This window comes from Emydura macquarii, unplaced genomic scaffold, assembly GCF_026122565.2.
Source record: "Emydura macquarii macquarii isolate MOO-44397 ecotype Brisbane River unplaced genomic scaffold, CSIRO-AGI_Emac_v2 contig_312, whole genome shotgun sequence".
Taxonomy (NCBI): domain Eukaryota; kingdom Metazoa; phylum Chordata; order Testudines; family Chelidae; genus Emydura; species Emydura macquarii.
In genome coordinates, this window is record NW_027130449.1 from 6286965 (window position 1) to 6305754 (window position 18790).

Consider the following 18790-nt stretch of genomic DNA (forward strand, 5'->3'; position numbering starts at 1 on the left):
GAGTGAATGAAATAAACACAACTTGGGGAAAAGAGACGTTTTTCTGCAATTGAATTCTGCTTCGGGGAAATCAGAAGGGAGAAATCTCCTAATCAGCATATTTCTAGAGGACAGATTTTTTTTCCACAGGAGGCTACAACAGGCACATGTGTGAAAACCTCCATGTGCAACCCCAATAAGCATGCGAAACCGGTGTGTTGTGCACATGGAACTGGTGATGACATCCCTTGAACCTCCCTTTGCTATTACATCCCTCCAATCAAGAGAGGAAGAGCAACTGCCCCATCCATCTCCCTCCCTCTCTGAAATCTCAGGCCAACACAACACACACACAAACACAGTGCCGGACTGCCAAACCCTGCACTCCTGAAGCAAAACTCCCATTGACTGTAATGGAGTCCAAGGGCCTGGGTGAGGATTCCAACGTTTGGTCCAGTCTCTTATTCTCTCCTGAACCATGGGAACAACTTAAACAGGGTCGTGGTGGATTCACCAGCCCTGACAACTTTTTAAACCAAAATTGGCAGTTTCTCTAAAAGATCTGCTCTAGGCATCATTCTGACTTCTCTGGTGGAGGTCAGACTAAATGACCACAATGGCCCCTTCTGCCCTTGGTGTCTATGAATCTATGAACATTTCCTCTCCTGTGCTTGCTCCAGGCTTGTTCCAAAGCCCCTTGAAGTCAGTGGAATGATTCCCACTGCACTCTGGATCAGGATCTTTCTCATTACACTCCCTCCCTCATCCTTGTCTTTTCCTTCTCTCTTCATCTCCCGTTTTTCCCCAGTTCCGGTCTCTACTCCCTCATTTCTTCTCCTTTCCCTCTAGTTCTTTTCCCGTTTCCCACTGTCCCTGGCTCCTGCTCCACTCCCCTTCTCGCCCTCTCTGCCTTTCTCACAGCACAGGCGCTGACAGAATGGGGACACCGAACACAGTACAATAATGTCAGCAGCTCAGGGGAGAGGAAAGGGAAAAAAAAATGAAAAGGGGGGAGGAAAGGAAAATTTAGAGGCTTTTAATTAGATCTCGGAGCTGAGTGACTTGCACTTAATATGCAAATTTCTTAAGTCCTTCCATTGTGAAGTGAAATGAGAGTTTTATTTAAATGTGAGGATGGTTGGGAGCCGGTGAAGGGTAATTGCAGCAATGAAATGCAAACCGCCTTGTTGCAGGGAGCCAATAACGTTTCAGAAAGGTAGGGGAATGTAGGCTGATGTGCAAGCCCTTCTCTCCTAGCTGGGAGCCGAATTGCTTGCAGAAAGCACGGGCTGTCTGAGAGATGTGAGGCTAGTATGCAGTAATGGCTTTCAATGCCTGCCTCGTAACTAGGCTTGGGAAGATTCTGATTAATAGATGGTAACCCCAGGTGACTGTCAATGTTTCCCTCCATCTCCCCCACCTCCTCCCAAAAATAATTGCCACCCTATATAATCAAAATGCACAGAGAGGAAAAGTTACCAATATCCAATAGGATTCTCTTGTAGGGAACTGGTGCCCTCTATTGCTATTAGCCCTATCTGGCAATTGATGAGTAAGCAATTAAGGAATCGATCCTGCCCCCACTTCACCCAGTGGCTTTAATGGGGCAGGTTCATATATAATTAGGGTTTCAGTTCCAGGCTCCTTGGAATTTTAGGCAGATCAGCTTCGGTTTAGTTCCGGACTGCATGCTCAGCAGGGAAGGGGTCCGTTTTGCAGTTATTACAGAGAATTCTTTCTTGGGTGTCTGGCTGGTGAGTCTTGCCCACATGCTCAGGGTTTAACTGATCGCCATATTTGGGGTCGGGAAGGAATTTTCCCCCAGAGCAGATTGGCGAAGGCTCTGGGTTTTTTTGCCTTCCTCTGCAGCATGGGGCACGGCTCACTTGCTGGTGAATTCTCTGTACCTTAAAGTCTTTAAAGCATGATTTGAGGACTTTAATAACTCAGTCATAGGTCAGGGGTCTATTACAAGAGTGCATGGGTGAGGTTCTGTGGCCTGCATTGTGCAGAAGGTCAGACTAGATGATCATATTGGTCCCTTCTGACCTTAGAGTCTATGAGTCTATAAATCCCGAAAGACCCTTTGGTTGTCAGGGACTTTTTGTAAGACATTTTGTAATAAACAAGCCCTAGGAAGGGTATTATTGAATCAAATGTCAAGAGTGCCTGAAGTGAAATTGCTGGGTTCCTGAGAAGGGAAACTGAGGCAAGGAGTACTTGCAGCTCCACACTCACTCAGCAGAGAGTGCTGCAGGGCAGGCATGCCCTACGACACAGACTACAACCAAATCTCCTTTGACTGGGAAGCCAACACCCTTGCGAGCAGCCTGGCTAATGCAGCATTGACAGCAGTGTCATGGGGACACCTGTGACAACGGCATGGGAATTTTACTTCTCAAGGGAAGAAAAAGTTATCTATATTTTTAAAACATCAACCTGCATCTCAGCGGGATTTGGTCACTCATAATGGCTGCCATCCAGCTGCGTCGTGTCTAACCCAAACCGTTTGGGATAAACACTCACATACATACACAGTGCATGCAAAGGAGGCGGCGATAGAATATTAGCTTGATAGAGCAGGGAGATGAAAACATAGACAGACTAAGAGGGGAGGTGAAGGGACGGGGATGTGGGAGGAGAGGCTTGGAAATAGAGAGAGATTAAGGAGACATGGGCGATTTCATAACCCAAACGCTTCATTTAAGAAGCAAAATAACCCAGAGATTCATTAAAAAAACACAACCCACCACACAGGCCCTGCAGGAGGTCTGGAACGCACTAATAAGCCATTGCTGAGCTGGGCACGCCAGCTGAGAGCACGAGAGCGCCTTAATGATCGCCCTTCATTTGACTAATGAGAGTCCCTTGGCTAACGGTGAACAGAACGGAGAGAGGGGATCCTGGGGTTCTCGGCATTAGATACGGTGGGATAAAACACGTCCACCTCACCCACCCCATCCCTGTTGGTGTGCGGTGCGCAGGACGCAAGAGGAATGCCTCCAGGTGTGCGGCCCAGACACAAAGTGACAATCAAGGATCTTCTGCTTAATGAGTCTGGTTCTTCCTGAATCCCAGACGCATGGATCCCAGACTGGAGAGGGCGAAGCCCGACTGGCCAGGCTGAGCGTTCCACTCCAATGAAAACCCTCTCTGCTAACAGCTGTTTGCCCTGGTTTTTGTTACTTCCCGTCCCTTTCCCCTCCTCTGAGCTCAGCATGGGGAGAAGGATCCAATTAGCTTGACGAGGGTGTAGTCATCAGTGGAAGAGAAAATATTTAATGCCACAGGGAGGTCTGCGGGGGTGACCTTTCCTGTTAGGGACGCGCTGACTCATTCCCTGCCACGTGCACTGTATAAATTAGCCACTACCTGACTCCCTTGCTCCTTGTGCAGAGCTGAACGACTGGTCCCCAAGGGAAGGCCCTGGGAGAGGTGAACAAACATTCCCTGTGTGGGTGACAAAGGCTGTAAGACCCTGTGCAGGGATGCAGGGCGGTTCTGGAGGCTGAACCTCTTGCACTGTGAGTAAAGATAAGGCGCCCTGAGTCACGCTGCAGGCTACAACCCGTGTGACAAGGGAGTGCTAGGACCCAGGCGGTCCTGGAGGGATTTCCGAGGGGGAGACAAGTTCACCGATGCAATTCCTGGTAAGGGTTTCTGTGGGAGGGCAGTGTTTTCGAGTTACCCTCCGGGAAGAGTGGAGAGGTTAGACATGAAGGCCCCAGCTCAACAAAGCACTGAAGCATGTTCTGAACTCTGAGGGCACGTCTACACTGATGCTGAGAGGCGTAATTCCCACTGCAAGTAGCCAGACGCAGGCTCACGCTGCCCAATAGCCGTGAAGCCACGGCGGCGCAGTGGCAGCATTGGCTGGCCACCCCAGTACAGCCCCGTCCAAGCGCTGAGGGACATACCCAGGCGGCTAGCCCAAGCCTGAGCCTGTCTTTAAACCCCACTGAAGTCAATGTGTACCATTAAGGGCAGGGTAAGGACACAGCCCGTTCATAGTCCCTCTCCTTCCCCTCAGGGGATGGGACACTGAGCCGCACAACCGCACAGACCGCGCTGCCCACAGTCTCCTTTTCTCCCGTAATACCCTCATAAGCGACACTACTCAATCCCTCCTCTGTGTTTATACCCTTCAGCTACTTTTATACAGACATTCCCCCCATCCACCCAGGTTTGATTCCCTACTGCCCGGTCCTTCGTGTCATTATTTACACATGTGCAAAACAAGTGGCACTTGCTACCCTCCGGACGGGGCAGCATGCTACATCCACTGCGCACAGGTGTGAACGAGGGTGCCAGGTGCAAAGACGGGGAGAATGACGCCCTCTATGCATGATTAACTTTTGATATCTCTATGGGAATCATTCCTGCCAGCCCCCTAATCTTCGTGTTGCTTTCTCTGAACTCCTTCCAGTCTGAAAGCAACGTTGTGGCTGAGATCATCACACCAGGGCGGCAGAAAGAGGGATCGTGCTCACTCTGCTCCCTGATTTGGTGTCTTTGCACATGCAGATCACAAGTCTACCGATGCCCTGATTTCGGGCTGCTATCCTACATCACTGGCTCATGCTCCATTGGCTGCCCACTGTCACCACCAAGAGATTTGCCTCAAGGTAGCTACTTTGGTACAAACCATTAATGCAGATGAGCTGCACTGGTGTAAAATGGGGCCTGTGCAGTGCAACCTCGCATTGGCGTCAGGTTCATGGTTCACTGGGGCGCTGCAGCTACAGGAGAGTTTTGCATCAGAGGAACTACATCAATGTAAACGTCCCTATTGTAGACAGGTCCTGAGTCTCTCAGCCATGAATATTCACCAGGTACCTCCCTCCCACTCACTGTTGGTGGCTTGGATTATTTTTCCCCCCGTTGTATTAACTTGGTATTTTCTCCAGCTGACTTTCACTTTGGCCCTGGTCCCACTTGGTCAGGCCCACATCCTGCTGTGAGCTCCCTTTGGACCCAAGATGGCTGACCATGCAGAGCTCATTGAAGCACCAGTGCCTGAGATTCTTTTGTTCTGTTGCCCCTTTTTCTAAGACCCATGCCACCCCTTTGCCAAGCGGTAGCACAAGGCCAGGCTTTATAGGAGGAGAAATCGGAGATGTGGAGTCTGGGTATCCTTTGAGTGCAACTGGTTTTACTTACACGTGTTCACGAGTCCTGAACTAAGATGGTCAAACAGCATGCAGGGCAGTCTCTTCCTTCAGGAAGCTCAGCCCATCACAAAAGCCCAGTTCCCAGGGAACAACTCTGACTCCAATCAGAGACCAAGGCACCAAACAAACTCACACAGCTCTCTCTCTCTCATTAATCTGCTTCTACACACAACCTGGCCTAATCCAAAAAGAACACAACACAGTATATCTCCCCCAGAGTCAAAGCTTGCTTGCACACTAAGAAAAAGAAATTGGAAAACTGTACGACAGTGCCACCTTCTGATGCCTTCCATAACAATATTATTTCTCTGTCCTTGGTGTTCACAACTTCTCCTGCTTTAGGACCAGACTGTATTTAGTCCGACAACAGTTCACAAGAAAGGGGTGTGGGCAAGGAACATTCTCCTCCCTGGAGATTGGTCATCATTCTAGAAAGCAAGGGCTGCTGAGGGCTTCTGGTCCTGCTCCCTGCAGCACTTCATTCCAAGACTGCATGAATGCACCGAGTCCAGCTCCTTTATTATCACACCTAAGATGTGAGCAGATTGCTCAGCCCTCTCTTGGCTTCAGGGAGGGGAATAAAAAGGGCCTCCCAAGGAAGACATTCCAAAGAATTTACGACTCAATCAACCAGCCCAAAAGGAGCGTAAATGGAATTAGTTTTAATATTGTTAAGTTGCAAAAATACAGGCATATGTGCATGCCAAAGCTAAAACGGATGCGTGCAGAGAGGGAAAACATATGGGCGCCCATCTGGTAAAAAGCGTACTGCTAGACCTTCCTACACTTCTCATTTACAGCAAGAGGCAAAGTTAGCGAACATAAATTTGCTTTGCAAAAAATGCGCAAGGAACAGCTTGCTTGCCCATAACTGTTTTACTGAGCAAGATATGAATAACCTTGATTTCTCATCTCAGCCACCTCATTCCCACTCTCGGGGGATTAATTAGCCTCTAAACAGGTCTTCAGATGGAGAAAACAGAGAGCCTGGAAGCCTTGGGGGGGGGGGGGGAAGAGGAGGCGACAAGACTAGATGATACAGCAGGTCAATACACTTGATGTCTCTTGTTAGTTGTTTGCATTTGTACCTGGTTTAGGTCGCAATGAAATTCCTTTGGTGGGGCTCCACCTTGTTCATTGCTGGTTGATTAGAAATAAAAACAGCAAGTAGAACGCCACTGCTACTGCAGGAGATTGGCTCAGGAAAATCCCAGGGCTACGACTGCAGAAAGAAGCAGAGTGGGTGCTGTAGGGACAGCTGGGGTTCCCTGAACAGAGCGATAGAGGTGGGGTGCTTGGGAAAGGTGCGCTGTAATCTGAGATTGATATGCATTGGCAGAGCTGTATGGGGACCAGGTCCTGACAGGTATGACTGAAAAGCTTTGGCTGTACATAGTTTGTGTCCGTATGTGTCCAGGACCAACAAGGGTGGCTGTTGACGGAGACATCAGTAAAAGAGTGGGGGGGACCAGGGCTAGAATAGCACAGAATATATCTAGAATACCTAGACTATAGCTAGTTCAGATAAGATATTTTAGCAAAATTCAGTGGAGTCGGGGGAGGATGATAACAGCAGAGGATGGTTCAGGACAGGACTAAGGTGCAACTGAAACGCTGGGCAGCATTGTTTGCCCCTCCCAGCACCTTGCCAGATTTAATTAGCATAATCAGCTCATCAAGTCAGTGAGAACTGAAGGCTCAAGACATTGTCCGCGCAGAGGCAGGAGGTCAGCATCTGTTCGAGAGCAGAGCCTAACTTTAGATCAAAGACACAGCGAGATTTGCTAGCAGTCTCAATGCCTGGCACCTTCAGAAGCTGCAATCCCACCAGCACCTGCTAATTGTTTGAGTTTTTTTTTTTTCTCCCTTAGGAATGAAACAAAAAGAAAAAGAAGTCCTTTTTCTAGACTGTGAAATATAAATAGGAGCAGGTGTGGTCTCCTCCTGCAGAGAGATGGAAGTGCATGAAACACGGGGGAAAAGCAAATTCTCTCCCCGACACACATGATCTCACAGTTACAGCAGCAGAGCAGAGCAGTGGGAAGCAGGGCTTCTGAGTTCTCTGCCAGTGGCCTCCTGTGTGATTTTGGGCAAGTCATTCTATAAGCCTCCTTCCCCCATCTGTTATACATGGAGAATGATATTTCTCTCCCTCCTGAGAGGGGTTGTGAGAGTGAATTCATTAAAGTTTGGAGAGATCCTTGGATTTATTAAGTTTCAATAAAGCATCATTTCTGAGTGCTTCTGCATTTTCCAGTCCCATCAGTGAGCAGAAGTATACATGCCGAAGAAAGCCTAAGCACAGCATTTCTTAAGATATTTATTACCTGTACGAAACCTGGGACACCCCAGGCTACCCTGAGAGCATTGAATCAAAGGGAATTGGGAAAGATCAGATCAGTTCCTGGAAGTGACAGAGAGCTCACAACTCCCAGCCATGCCGATAGGAGTTAAGGACGCGCAGCACTTTGCAGGATCAGGCTCCATGTACAATCTGAGACTCCAAATGCCTCTCTCTGGCCATCACTCTTAGAGACATGCTGTGCTCCCCCTTGTTGAGAAGTGTGAGTAATAATTAAGATGTCTACAAAGGGGCCTCCTGCCTAGATAAGCCTTCACCTCTCCACCAGAAGAATGACCATGGTTATGACAGGCTCGATACCTCGATTGCTATTTTAACCAGAGCATTTTCATCCCAGAAGTATTTTTAAAGGTTCTTTTATGGTGCCCATTATCTTAGCATCAGAGCAGCTCACGATCTTTAACGCTGTTCTGTCAGCACTCATGGAAGGCAGCACAGTGCTATTATTCCCATTGCACAAATGGGGAACTGAGGCACAGAGAGGCTAAGTGACTTGCCTAAGGTCACAGAATTGTAGAAACGTAGGGCTAGAAGGGACCTCAAGTGGTTATCAAGTCCAGCCCCTTTACTGAGGCAGGACCAAGTAAATCTAGGCCATCCCTGAGAGGTGTTTGGCCAACCTGTTCTTAAAAACCTCCAGTGAAGGGGATTCCACAACTTCCCTTGGAAGCCTATTCCAGAAGTTATATCATTATAGTTAGAAAGTTTCTCATAATATCTAACCTAAATCTCCTCTGCTGCAGATTAAGCCCTATGCCTCGTGTCCCACCACCATACAAGAAATCTGCAGCAGAGTATGCAATTGAACCCTGTTCTCTCATGTCCCAGATGAAGACTCTAACCATTGGACCATCCTACCTCTCTGTGGCCCAATTCAGGAAAGCCTCCCTATCAAGAAATCATTGAAGCATATGTTGCACTTTGAGCATGTGCTCCGACTGAAATCAAGGGATTTGAGCCTGTGCTTAAAATTAACTTTGTGCTTAAATGCTTTCCTGACCTGGTGCCTATGACAGCACATTCAGTAGTTTAAAGAGCAGAGGGAGAAGGAAGAGAGAGAGAGAAATACTTTGGAAGAAACATTTGCATGCAGTTAGATTTCCATTTGTCTCCAAATAAATAATATATAAATAAATTAAATAAAAGCAAGAAAAAGCCATCCTGGCCTAAATTTTCAAAAGTGCCTAGTGATTTCTGATGCTTTAATTTTGGGGTTCCCAACCTGAGAGATTTTAAAGGGCTGATTCTCAGAAAGGAAAGTGCTCAGCACTCTCTGAAAATCAGGTTCCTGGAGCTGGACCCGGAAAACTGGGAAGATTCCAGATCACTCAGCTCTTTGGAAAATGGAGGCCTCTGTGTTTAAAGGTTGGGACAGAAGCTGACAAGAGACGGAGTTTAATAAATCAAAGCCATAAAAACAAATTTAAAAAGATAAAGATATTAGCTGGGTTGAGCATAGAGGGTCAGTTTGACTCTGGAATATCCCTAGCATGTCTCCCTTTGCATCGTGACTTCAATGCTAACAACTTGCTGTATTTGAGTCCCTTGGGATTTTTTGCTTTTTTTTTTTTTTTAAATCTTTCCATGTACAGCCTATAAAAAGCGAGTTAAAGCATTTACCAGAAGCCAAGATGCCTTCAAAAAGATCTTCAGGCTTATATAAATATGTATTTAGGATCAACTAAATACATACTGGGGGTTTCAAGCATTTGTAAAGATGTCTTTCTTCATTGGTTGCAGAAAGAAATTGGTTTGTGTGCTATACATACTTCTACTCCTTACATGTATTATAGTTTGCATTGATTGTGCTTTAACGCACATATTAAGTGATTCTGTACATATACTGTAAATGTTTTGGTACACATTACTGATGTACTGTTATTTGTTTATGCTGTTCCTATGTTGATAGATATGTTACGTGTGGCATGAATCAGGTGTGTAATTTGGAACATATATTACACATGTTTTGGTATGCTTGTTCTACTTTGACATACATGCCATGCATTAAATTATTCCCTCAAGTTACATCCGTTTCTCTCTAATATATATCAGGTAAATAAAACTATTAGTTACGCTAGGTTTACCCTGGTGTAACTTGAGGGAGGAATTTCCTTTACAGCAGGCATACTAAAATACGTGTAACAAATGTTCCAAGTTACATAATGCAGGCATGTCAATACACGCATACAATCCATGCCAAAGACGTGGGACACATCTACCAACATACATACAGTCAAACTGTAGTCCTGATATTACGGTATATGTTCTCTGTATGTTTCTGATATGTTTGACATACATGCTTTGGCACATGACTCATTTATGTATCAAGCATTATTCCCATCATTCTACCTAAACTGTGCACATACCTGTTGTTAGTTGTGGCTGGATGGGCTAATTTTGAAAGGGTATGGGAGGCTCGGATGGGTCTAAAAGCTTGAAAACTATATTACTGTTTAAAGGCCGTATTCGGTGCTGAGTGTCACTCCTTATTCAATCTCATTGGCCCCAAGACTTCCAGCTCTGCCTGGCAGCTTAAGTACCAAGTGCCAGATCTTTTGTAGTATATTCTCCACGGGCTTTTGGAGGATACATAAAGGTCAGACGTGCCAAAGCAGGGTCTGGTAGGACACTGTCCCTGAGGAGAAGCAGATGATTCATGATGATCAGTACCAGAGTGACGAGATGAAAGATCAAATACATTATATTAAGCAGGAGCCCTGAATACCGGAATGAAGTAGAGCCAAGAGAAAGAGGATCCTGCAGGTGCTTGGAATAGATACCACATGGCCACACGCTTACGGCACATGTCTGTAAGATCTGGCCTGACGTTTTAGAGGGGAAGAGCTAAAAGGATGTTGGGCTTGATGCAAAGTGGAAGCAGGTGCAGGGCTGCCATGAGGCACAACAGAGATGACTAAATTGAGCTAGGAGATTTAGAGCAGCATTGCAGGAGAGCCATGAGCAAGCAAAAGAAAATGTTATCGCCAGCACAAACTATTTGGGCTGCTGGTAGCAGCAGTAGATGGATGGATGGGTTCATCAGGTCCCATCAATGGCACAGAGGCTTTGGCTGCACAGTAAATCAGGTGCCTTAGTTGTATATTTTTCACCTGCTCTGCTCTAAACAGGGGCAGCAAGAATTATGCCAGTCCCATGGTTCAGTAACAGGAGACGGAGGCTTTCACCTCTAAGAGACTGGCTCGTTTCTGTAGCTGTCAGTTCTGTCCAGTTCTTGGTCCACATCAGAAAAACCACTGGCACTTACCAGCCCCCTTGTTGACAGTCACAAAAGTGTAACCAGCCACTGAATGGGACATGGAGGAGATACGCTGGCAGGATATCATGGAGAACACCGGACCACACTGCTGATGCTCTCTAGATAAACAGGGGACTTCTGTCTCCAGGGCCATCACTCCAGCATCTTTTGTGAGAACTAAATCTATGTAAATAGCTAAAACAACTAAACAGACATTGGGCCAAATTCCCCTCAAATACATCCCTAAGAAGGTTAACGGGGTATATAACCCAGGCCAGAATTTGGCCTTATAGACAAAATATGTCTAAAAACGTCATCAGTCATTTTGCTACTGTGGGGAATTTTCAGCGCACTGGAAAGGGATGAATTTAGCCATGTAGATTCATGCACACGGCGGAGCTTCCACACACCTAGTTAACATACGTATCCCTCCTTCACGCTTAACTATACAGAAATCACGTTGTTACAACTGTGATGCATCAGTGAGTAAAAATAAAGTAGATAATGTAAACTCAGGAGTCAGTGAATCAGCGTACCACTCGTCCATTGAGTTTAATGCCAAGGCTCCAGCAGCGGTCGGTACCCAGTGTTTTAAAAGAAAGTTGTCACTCCACCCCACTATATAGACACCTGGCCAATTACGCCGTGCTGGGGATAAAAAAGAGGAAACCTCTTCCTTACCCCTGAAGTGATCAGCTTAATCCGTAAGTGTGAGATCTGACTAGCTGATATAACTGACTAGCTTGAGTGAATGCAATACGAAATCGGACACGGCCCTTTTTAAAATCCACCAACGCTGCCCCAATGAGGCTGCTCCAGCTGACGAGGAGACATCATCTGGGCATCACAGTATCCCAGACTGCGTTCAGTCAGCACTACTGGAGAAAGAATCAGGCTTGATTCTCCTCTTACATCAGTGTCACCATAGCATCATCCCACTGAGGTCAATGGAGATACTCCAGATTGACACCAGCGTGAGTGGGCTCAGAATCAGGGCCATTGGGCTTCCTTACTCTGGGCCATAGTCTTTGTTTGAAAGCGAGACAATGTTTCCATTAGCAGAATTCACTTAGAAAGGAGGCATTCACCTGCTACTGGGTACCTGCTTCTTAATGTCTACTGGATACCCAAAGCCAGGCATCCATATCCAGTGCATTCCTCACCCCAAAAGCTTCCGATCCACCCGCCCGCATTCTGGCAAGAAAAATACAGTAACATGAGAAGGAAAAGCAGGACAACTCAATTAACTTAAGATCTAACCTCCTTTCCTCGCCGGAGATGTGAATTGACAAGCAGGGGCCCTATTTTGCTGCTGCATGAGCTGAGCAAACGCCACTGACTGCCATTACTATGAGGATTATTTGTATTACAATAACACCTAGAGCTTCCAGCCAAAATCAGGGTTTCAATATGCTAGGCGCTGTACAGACACATTGTGAAAGATAGCCCCGGCACTGAAGACTGTACGCTCTAAATAGAAAGAAGACAAAGGTTGGAAGAATGGAACTATTAGCATTTCTATTTTACAAATGGGGAAACTGAGGCAGAGAGAGGTGACGTGAATTACCTAAAGTCATACAGGGAGTCTGTAGAAGAGGAAGTACTTGAACCCAGATCTCCTGAGTCCCAACAGAAGAGTCATTTGCATCCTGCCTGGGAAAATCTGGGAGCCAAAGCTTAGTTATGAGTGAAAATTAGCATGTTGGTTTTAAATACCGCTATCAAACACATGACTCAAAGCCACCGCATCAGTCACTGCCTGCAGCTGCCATTCCAGGACTTTGGTGAGAAATTAGAATTATGATCCAGGTTAAGAAATGAGATGCAGAGTTGTAGGGGGCATAGAGCCAGAGTAGCAGGCAACAGCAGCCCTTCTGTTTTAGATACTTTGGCAGACCTGAGTGGATGCAGGTTGTACACCCCCTATGCACGCTACACATCACCTCCAGTCAGTGCTATTAGCCCTTCACTTCTATGAGCTCTAAAGTGGCAATGTCCTTTTACCTAGGTTTCCTGTTGTGCTAAGACACGGTGGTGGGTCTAGTGGTGAGAACTCTAGTTAAAAAATTATGCTTCATGATTTATAGTAAAGTGGATGCAGCTGCCAGGCCAAGTCAAAGATAGAAAAGCAACATGACGTGTTGATTGCCTGTGATTGCTTGTATTTTTAACTCCCCGATGCATCAAAAGCAGGACGTATGTGTCTGCCTGCAGACTTACACATTACACGTGTGCACAGACATTCATGACTGCAGTGGAGCCTGGGTGGTTGTGACCCAAAGACCCCTTGTGGCCAACTGGCAGAGGAAACAGGGTGCACAGGGCTGTATGAGGGTCTGCTGGGTCAGATATCGGCATAAAAGATCACCATAGGGTGGCATATGAGGTCTCTGCTGAAAGTCAGTTTCCCACTTGTTGCCATAATCATTGCAAAATGGATATATGGATAATGTTTAAGGATTATGTGCCTATACTGAAAATGATGTTCTTCAGGTCTTGGAGTTATGGCCGGTTACCAGGAGGTGTTCCTTTCAGACAGAAAGTAACCGGCACCTATTTCCCTGTCTGGCCACTTGTGTATCATATGCCTATTTGCATACTGAGCCAGGTGCAAATCGAGAGATTTGAGATCGACAAGAAAGGAAGAAACAAACAGCAGGGGGGTGGGAGGTCCTGTTTATGAATAAAGACAAAGGATTGGTCTGGTATATCTTGGAGTGCAAAGAGACACATGGAATCCTTCACCAAAGAGGCAAACTGACCGTGTGCATGTCTCATGAAAGAAGGGTCGCAACCTGCCTGGCTGTAAAGCAGCGAGGATTCTGAGTGATCAATTCTCTGCTAGACACCAGAGTATCTGGTTAATTAAGTCTAGGCTCTAGAATGCATGCTCTGATTTGATTTTCTATGTAATCGTTTGTTTCCAGTACTTCCACTTGCCACAACTTGAATCTCTGTGCTTTGTTAAATAATTTTATACTTGATTTCACTATAAACTAATCTAAGAGCTGTGAGTTAAGTGGAGCAGTGATCTAATGTGGAACCGGCAAGCTGGCCTGCACTCTTTCTTTGGAAGCAGCAGTTCAATTCATACTGCAAATGCCCAGTGGAACAGGGGCTGGATATTCCAGGGAGACGCTCGGAGGGTTGAGGGGTTGGACCATGCCTATCGCAACTCCTCGAATCACAGCAGGGCCTGCAAGGCCTAGAAGGCCAGTGTTGTCGGGGAGCTGACCCACACAGGCACAGACACGCTAAGGACAGGTGCTAGCAAGGTGCTGCACCGCCCTGTGTACCCCTGGAAACGTCACAGAGGTACAATACTCAGCAGATTTATGAATATACAGAAACTAGCCTATAAAACAACCCGACAGTCAGAGTTCTGAGAAAAGAGCAGTATCTTGTGGTTAAAGCAGAAGACTGGGAATCAAGGTCCTAGGATTTCATCCCCAACACTGACTTAATATATGTTCTTAGGCAAGTCACTTCACCACTTATGCTTCAGTTTCCCCCTTTGCACAACAGGGATCATGGCACCCTGTGTCACCGGGAGATGGAGAGACTTCTTTCATTCATGTCTGCAAAATGTTTCAAGATGCAGGAAGAGAAGAGGCTAGCAACATGCAGCGTATTATTGTTATAAATAATAAATCCTCATCCCTCAGCCCATTCTGGATGCTAACCTGCCCCCCATCCTTGCTAAGCAGAAACTTGGAAGCTTCACCCAGGAAACAAGCATCAGAAAGTTTATGACTTGATGTTTATTGTGCACCTTTCACCCGCAGACCTCAAAGGTTTTTACAAACGTGAATCAATTGCGCCTTACAATGTCCCTCCAAAGTAGGTAAGTGCCATGATCTCCATTGTACAGTTGGTGAAACTGAAGCACGGCGGGGTTAAGTAACTTGCCCTAAGGTCACACGGCAAACCAGGCAGAGCCCCACATAAATCCCATGAGCCTGGAATCCTGCTGAATTAGGCGACAATCCATCACTACAATTCTAAGCACACAGTCAGGAGCCAAAGACTAAGGGCAACGGAGCATATAAAGAAATACACAGGAAGACAAAGAGCAATCCCTTCTGTGGCTGTTCTCCTCCGCCTTTTAGTGTATCTATTCAGAACCATCTCCGATGCCTTAAGTGCCAGTGTCCATCTCAAGGCACCTTCTTACCTTTTCCAGACAGGTGTCGCCATGTCACCGTCGGCTCTGGTCTCCCAAAGGCCAGGCACATGAGAGTTACGCTGCTGCCTTCGTTCACGGTGATGTCTGATGAGATGTTTATAATCTGGGGCGGAACTAGAAGAAAAGAGAGAGAGAGAATGAGGAGAAATTCACGAGGACTGGGTTTGAGCCCAGGCTCTGTAGCGCATATGCACGCATGCACACGCACGCACACACAGCGGCATCCTTAACACTTTGCAATCTCACTCTTTTCACTAGGGTACAGCCCATCTGAAGTGGCCCAGTGCTGAATTACGCAGGTTGAGCGAGCTTGGAGGAAACCACATTCCTGGTGCTACCTTAGCAAGTCTCTGTTATAGTGTGCATGCAATGCCAGCTGTTTAAAGGCCCCCACGTCATCATGCCACGGTCCACGGCTTGATTAAAAGCACAAACATATCCCACCGCCCCAGAAGGAACCCCACCTACTTTCCAAGTACCCCTTATTTCCAAAAGAGACATGCTAGAGAATTGTGAGACAGCAGGGCCTTGGTCATTTGTATCCAGCTGGTTTACACATCCCCCAGTTTGAAACACCCTCTTCTCGCAAAGTTTTAATAGCAAGGCAACCCGCAGAGAAGTCAATTTACTACAACAAAAACATGTCTCTGCCACCAAACATCTCTCAGTATAGCGTCGATGTATTAGCTTAAGCAGCTGAAATTTGTCTGGGCTCATCACGCAAAGCACATTTTGTAGTGATCAGAGATGAACCCAAACCAAACCTCCTGATCTCATCACCTTAGAACTTCACAGCCCCAGATTGAGCTTTCACCGCTTGGACCAGGGTCCAATGGCCAGAGATCTCTCACTGGCAAGAGAACATAACCCCTTGGATGCTTTTAGGGCCTGATCTAAAGCCCACTGAAGTCAGTTGAATTTCTATTGACTGTGGATTACAGTTCTAGCTATAGTTAGTGTCTTCTGATGGTCTGATACATGGGACCCACAAGTGCTCTGGGTGCTTTGCAGACAGATGGGAAGACAGGCATGTGTCCAGCAAAATGTACAGTCTGCTCGGTGTTTTAGGAAGGGACAAAGAGATAGAATGGAAGACAAGATTTTCCATGCCCCACACACCCTTTTCCTGATTTTTTTTTTTTAATGCTCAGCCCATTTGCTCTAGCCTCTAGCGTGCTGTTTGTGTTGGTTATGACCCTTGTCCGTTTGGTGTTTGTTTTGGTTGGGTTTGTAACCCAGGTCTGTTGGCTTTTTAAATTTGCTGACGTGCTTTTTAAACCCTTGTCCATGTATAGGCGGTTCCTGCCGTGGTTCTGTCCATGGACAGAGTGGGGATGGGGTGTTTTCTAACCGTACCTTGCAGATCTGATTTGGGACACAGTCCAGGACGTCAGCCCCCTGGTACCCTCCTTCCTCCCCTAGGATGCATGCTTGGGAGTAGCGCAGTTCCCCGCTGTACCCACCTAACACTGGGGAGCCTGAGATTGTCTTTTCAGATCAGCCTCTCCCCTCCCATAACTCCCTTCCTCCTCCACCTCCCTCACTTACTCAGAGAGAAAGAGCACTCAAATCCCTTCCAGCTGTTACCTCCAAACCAGAAGAGTGACTTGGCTCTTGCACTGGGAATTCAGACCCTGTCTGCTCTGCAGCCTGCCTGCTACTGGGTTCCGTGCCCCACCCGTGGCTGGGATTCCAGGGCTGTAGCACCATCACAAGTGCTAAAATTGTGGAGACCGCCCAGGAAGACCCTTTCTACCAGCCCAGGCCTCAGGTTAAGCAGAGATTATCCCCCTCCCTTCATGACCTGAGCCCACCAAAGCTATTTGTTTATTCATTGCTGCCTTGCTCTCCAAGAGATTTGCAATGAGATTCTGCACCTACCAGCAAACTCACACCTGGCACAAACACAGTAGCCGGCACCTGCACTTAGAGGCCTTCCTGCTTTCAGACCCTCCTCTCTCACTAGCAGCCCTGCTTTCTGTTTCCCATGCCTCTTAAAGAAACAGCGTCCGAAACATCACACCAGAGAGGATTCCATCCCTAGCATTTGCAGCACTTTTTGCAGCACTCCTTCTGTAGCTCAAGCAGTAGCAGCTCGTGCATTTGGCTCTGGAGCTCCCTGGTTGAATCCCCAGCGTGGCAGTTATCACACAGGCAGCGGCAGAGAATGGGGCTGGATCTGTGCCCAATGAAGGGAGTTTTGTAGGGCAGAGGTTCTCAGTGCCGAGGTGGAAGCTGCTGAGGGAGGGGTCGTGACCACCCTGCCCTTTCCACATTGCTGAGGAGGGGTGGTCCCAGTTAGGCACTGCTTTGATGGGAGGAGGCCCTGAAGCAGACCGCTGTCATGGTAGTCAGGGGTTCAGTTCTGCTCTGCTACTCCTAGGGGATAAGCTGTCTATGTGTATGTTTGTGGTGTCAGGAGTGCCTAGACATTTTGCATAGGTCATTGATCACATAGCAATCCAAAGAGACCAAGAAGAGATTGGCCAGAAAAGGAACCGGTGGGCTGCAGTGGGCGGTGGAGTCAGTTTCCAGTGCCGCCACAGACTCCCTGGGCGAGCCACTCAGGCCAATTTTTTCAGAAGGGACCCCTGAGTTTTGAAGCCCAAACCTGAAGTGCACAAAGGCGCTAAGAACCCCCAGCACCAATGAGTGGCCTGTGAGAGCTGTAGATGGTTAGCACCTGCGAAAACCAGGCCCAGGGTGTCTAAACTTGGGCAGCCAAATATGGAGGCCCCCTGACTTACTGGCCACTTTTGAAAATTGGGGCTTTAATCCTGTTTGGTGAATCCCAAATGTTCAAAAAGGCAAGAGCTGGGCCCCCAAAATAATGAGATTGGCTTAAAAATCATGAGATTTTTAAATAAAAATGATAATAATACCCACTCTCACATGGCGCTTTTCACCCCTGGATCTCAAGGCGCTTTACAGACTGAAGTGTATATGTTTGTACACACATATCTATGTGCATTTTGGTTTGTGAACCTTTCGGGCGCCCACATTTCAAGCTTTTCTTCACAACCACGAGGATTCAAAACTTTTCTGCTTGTTTGTTTTTAACGAAAGCTGAGATTCCCCAACACAATCCCTCGGCTCCAGGAGCTGGGGCTCTAAGTAAGCACTAAATATGTCGAGATTCATGTTACTTCAAGAGATGGCAATGCACGCTCTCTCTCTGGGCTTCAGTCTGCCCTTATGGCCCTGCCCCATCGGGAGTTGGTGAGGATAAATTCCTTAAAGTTTGTGAGCTCCTCAACCACGACTGCAATGAAGGCAAGTACCTAGCTAAACTGGCAGGCAGGTTATTCAAAAGTGTTCATTTAAGGAAGTTTCATTCCATGATGCTGCAAAGCAGTGGATGATTGGAGGGAGGATCTTCTGCCAAGTAGAAGTTCAATTCTGATTCTCCCCTTTCAGCTACTGAGAGCGGGAAGAATTAAGAGCCACTCACAATACCCTGAAACCACTTGGGGAAAGATGTTTAGTTTTCAATCCCCATTCTGCTGCTGGCAATACAAAGCGTGGGAGATTTAAAGGATGGCTGACATCTCATGGAAAGCTGAAAAACATCCTATGAGGAAATTATTCAGGCCCCTCCATCCTAAATTTTCCGTATTTCTCTTCACTGGTTCTTTATTGCAAAGGACACTGGCGTGAAAACGTGTTCTTCAAGGATTCATCTGTGCCTCTGCTGTTTATTCCCCACCTGAAATCATAATCTCCTGTTTGTGCCTTCACAGTTGGTTGCTATGGAAGTGATTATGTCCTTGGTATCTCTCTCCCACCATAAAGCAGGGAAGGAAGAATCTACTTCAAGGAGAGGGTGGCCTTCGCGA

The 18790-nt window shown here is 47.0% G+C and overlaps 1 protein-coding gene across 6 annotated transcripts in view; it reads right to left on the reverse strand.

Annotated features, from left to right (window-relative positions):
* Positions 1-18790, reverse strand: part of OPCML (opioid binding protein/cell adhesion molecule like) — a 721645-nt gene that overhangs the window by 67875 nt on the left and 634980 nt on the right. For all 6 annotated transcript variants that reach the window (XM_067564109.1, XM_067564118.1, XM_067564083.1 and 3 more), the window contains one exon: positions 14943-15068. In XM_067564109.1, the coding sequence (XP_067420210.1) occupies positions 14943-15068 (126 nt within the window). The remainder of the gene's footprint in view (positions 1-14942; positions 15069-18790) is intronic.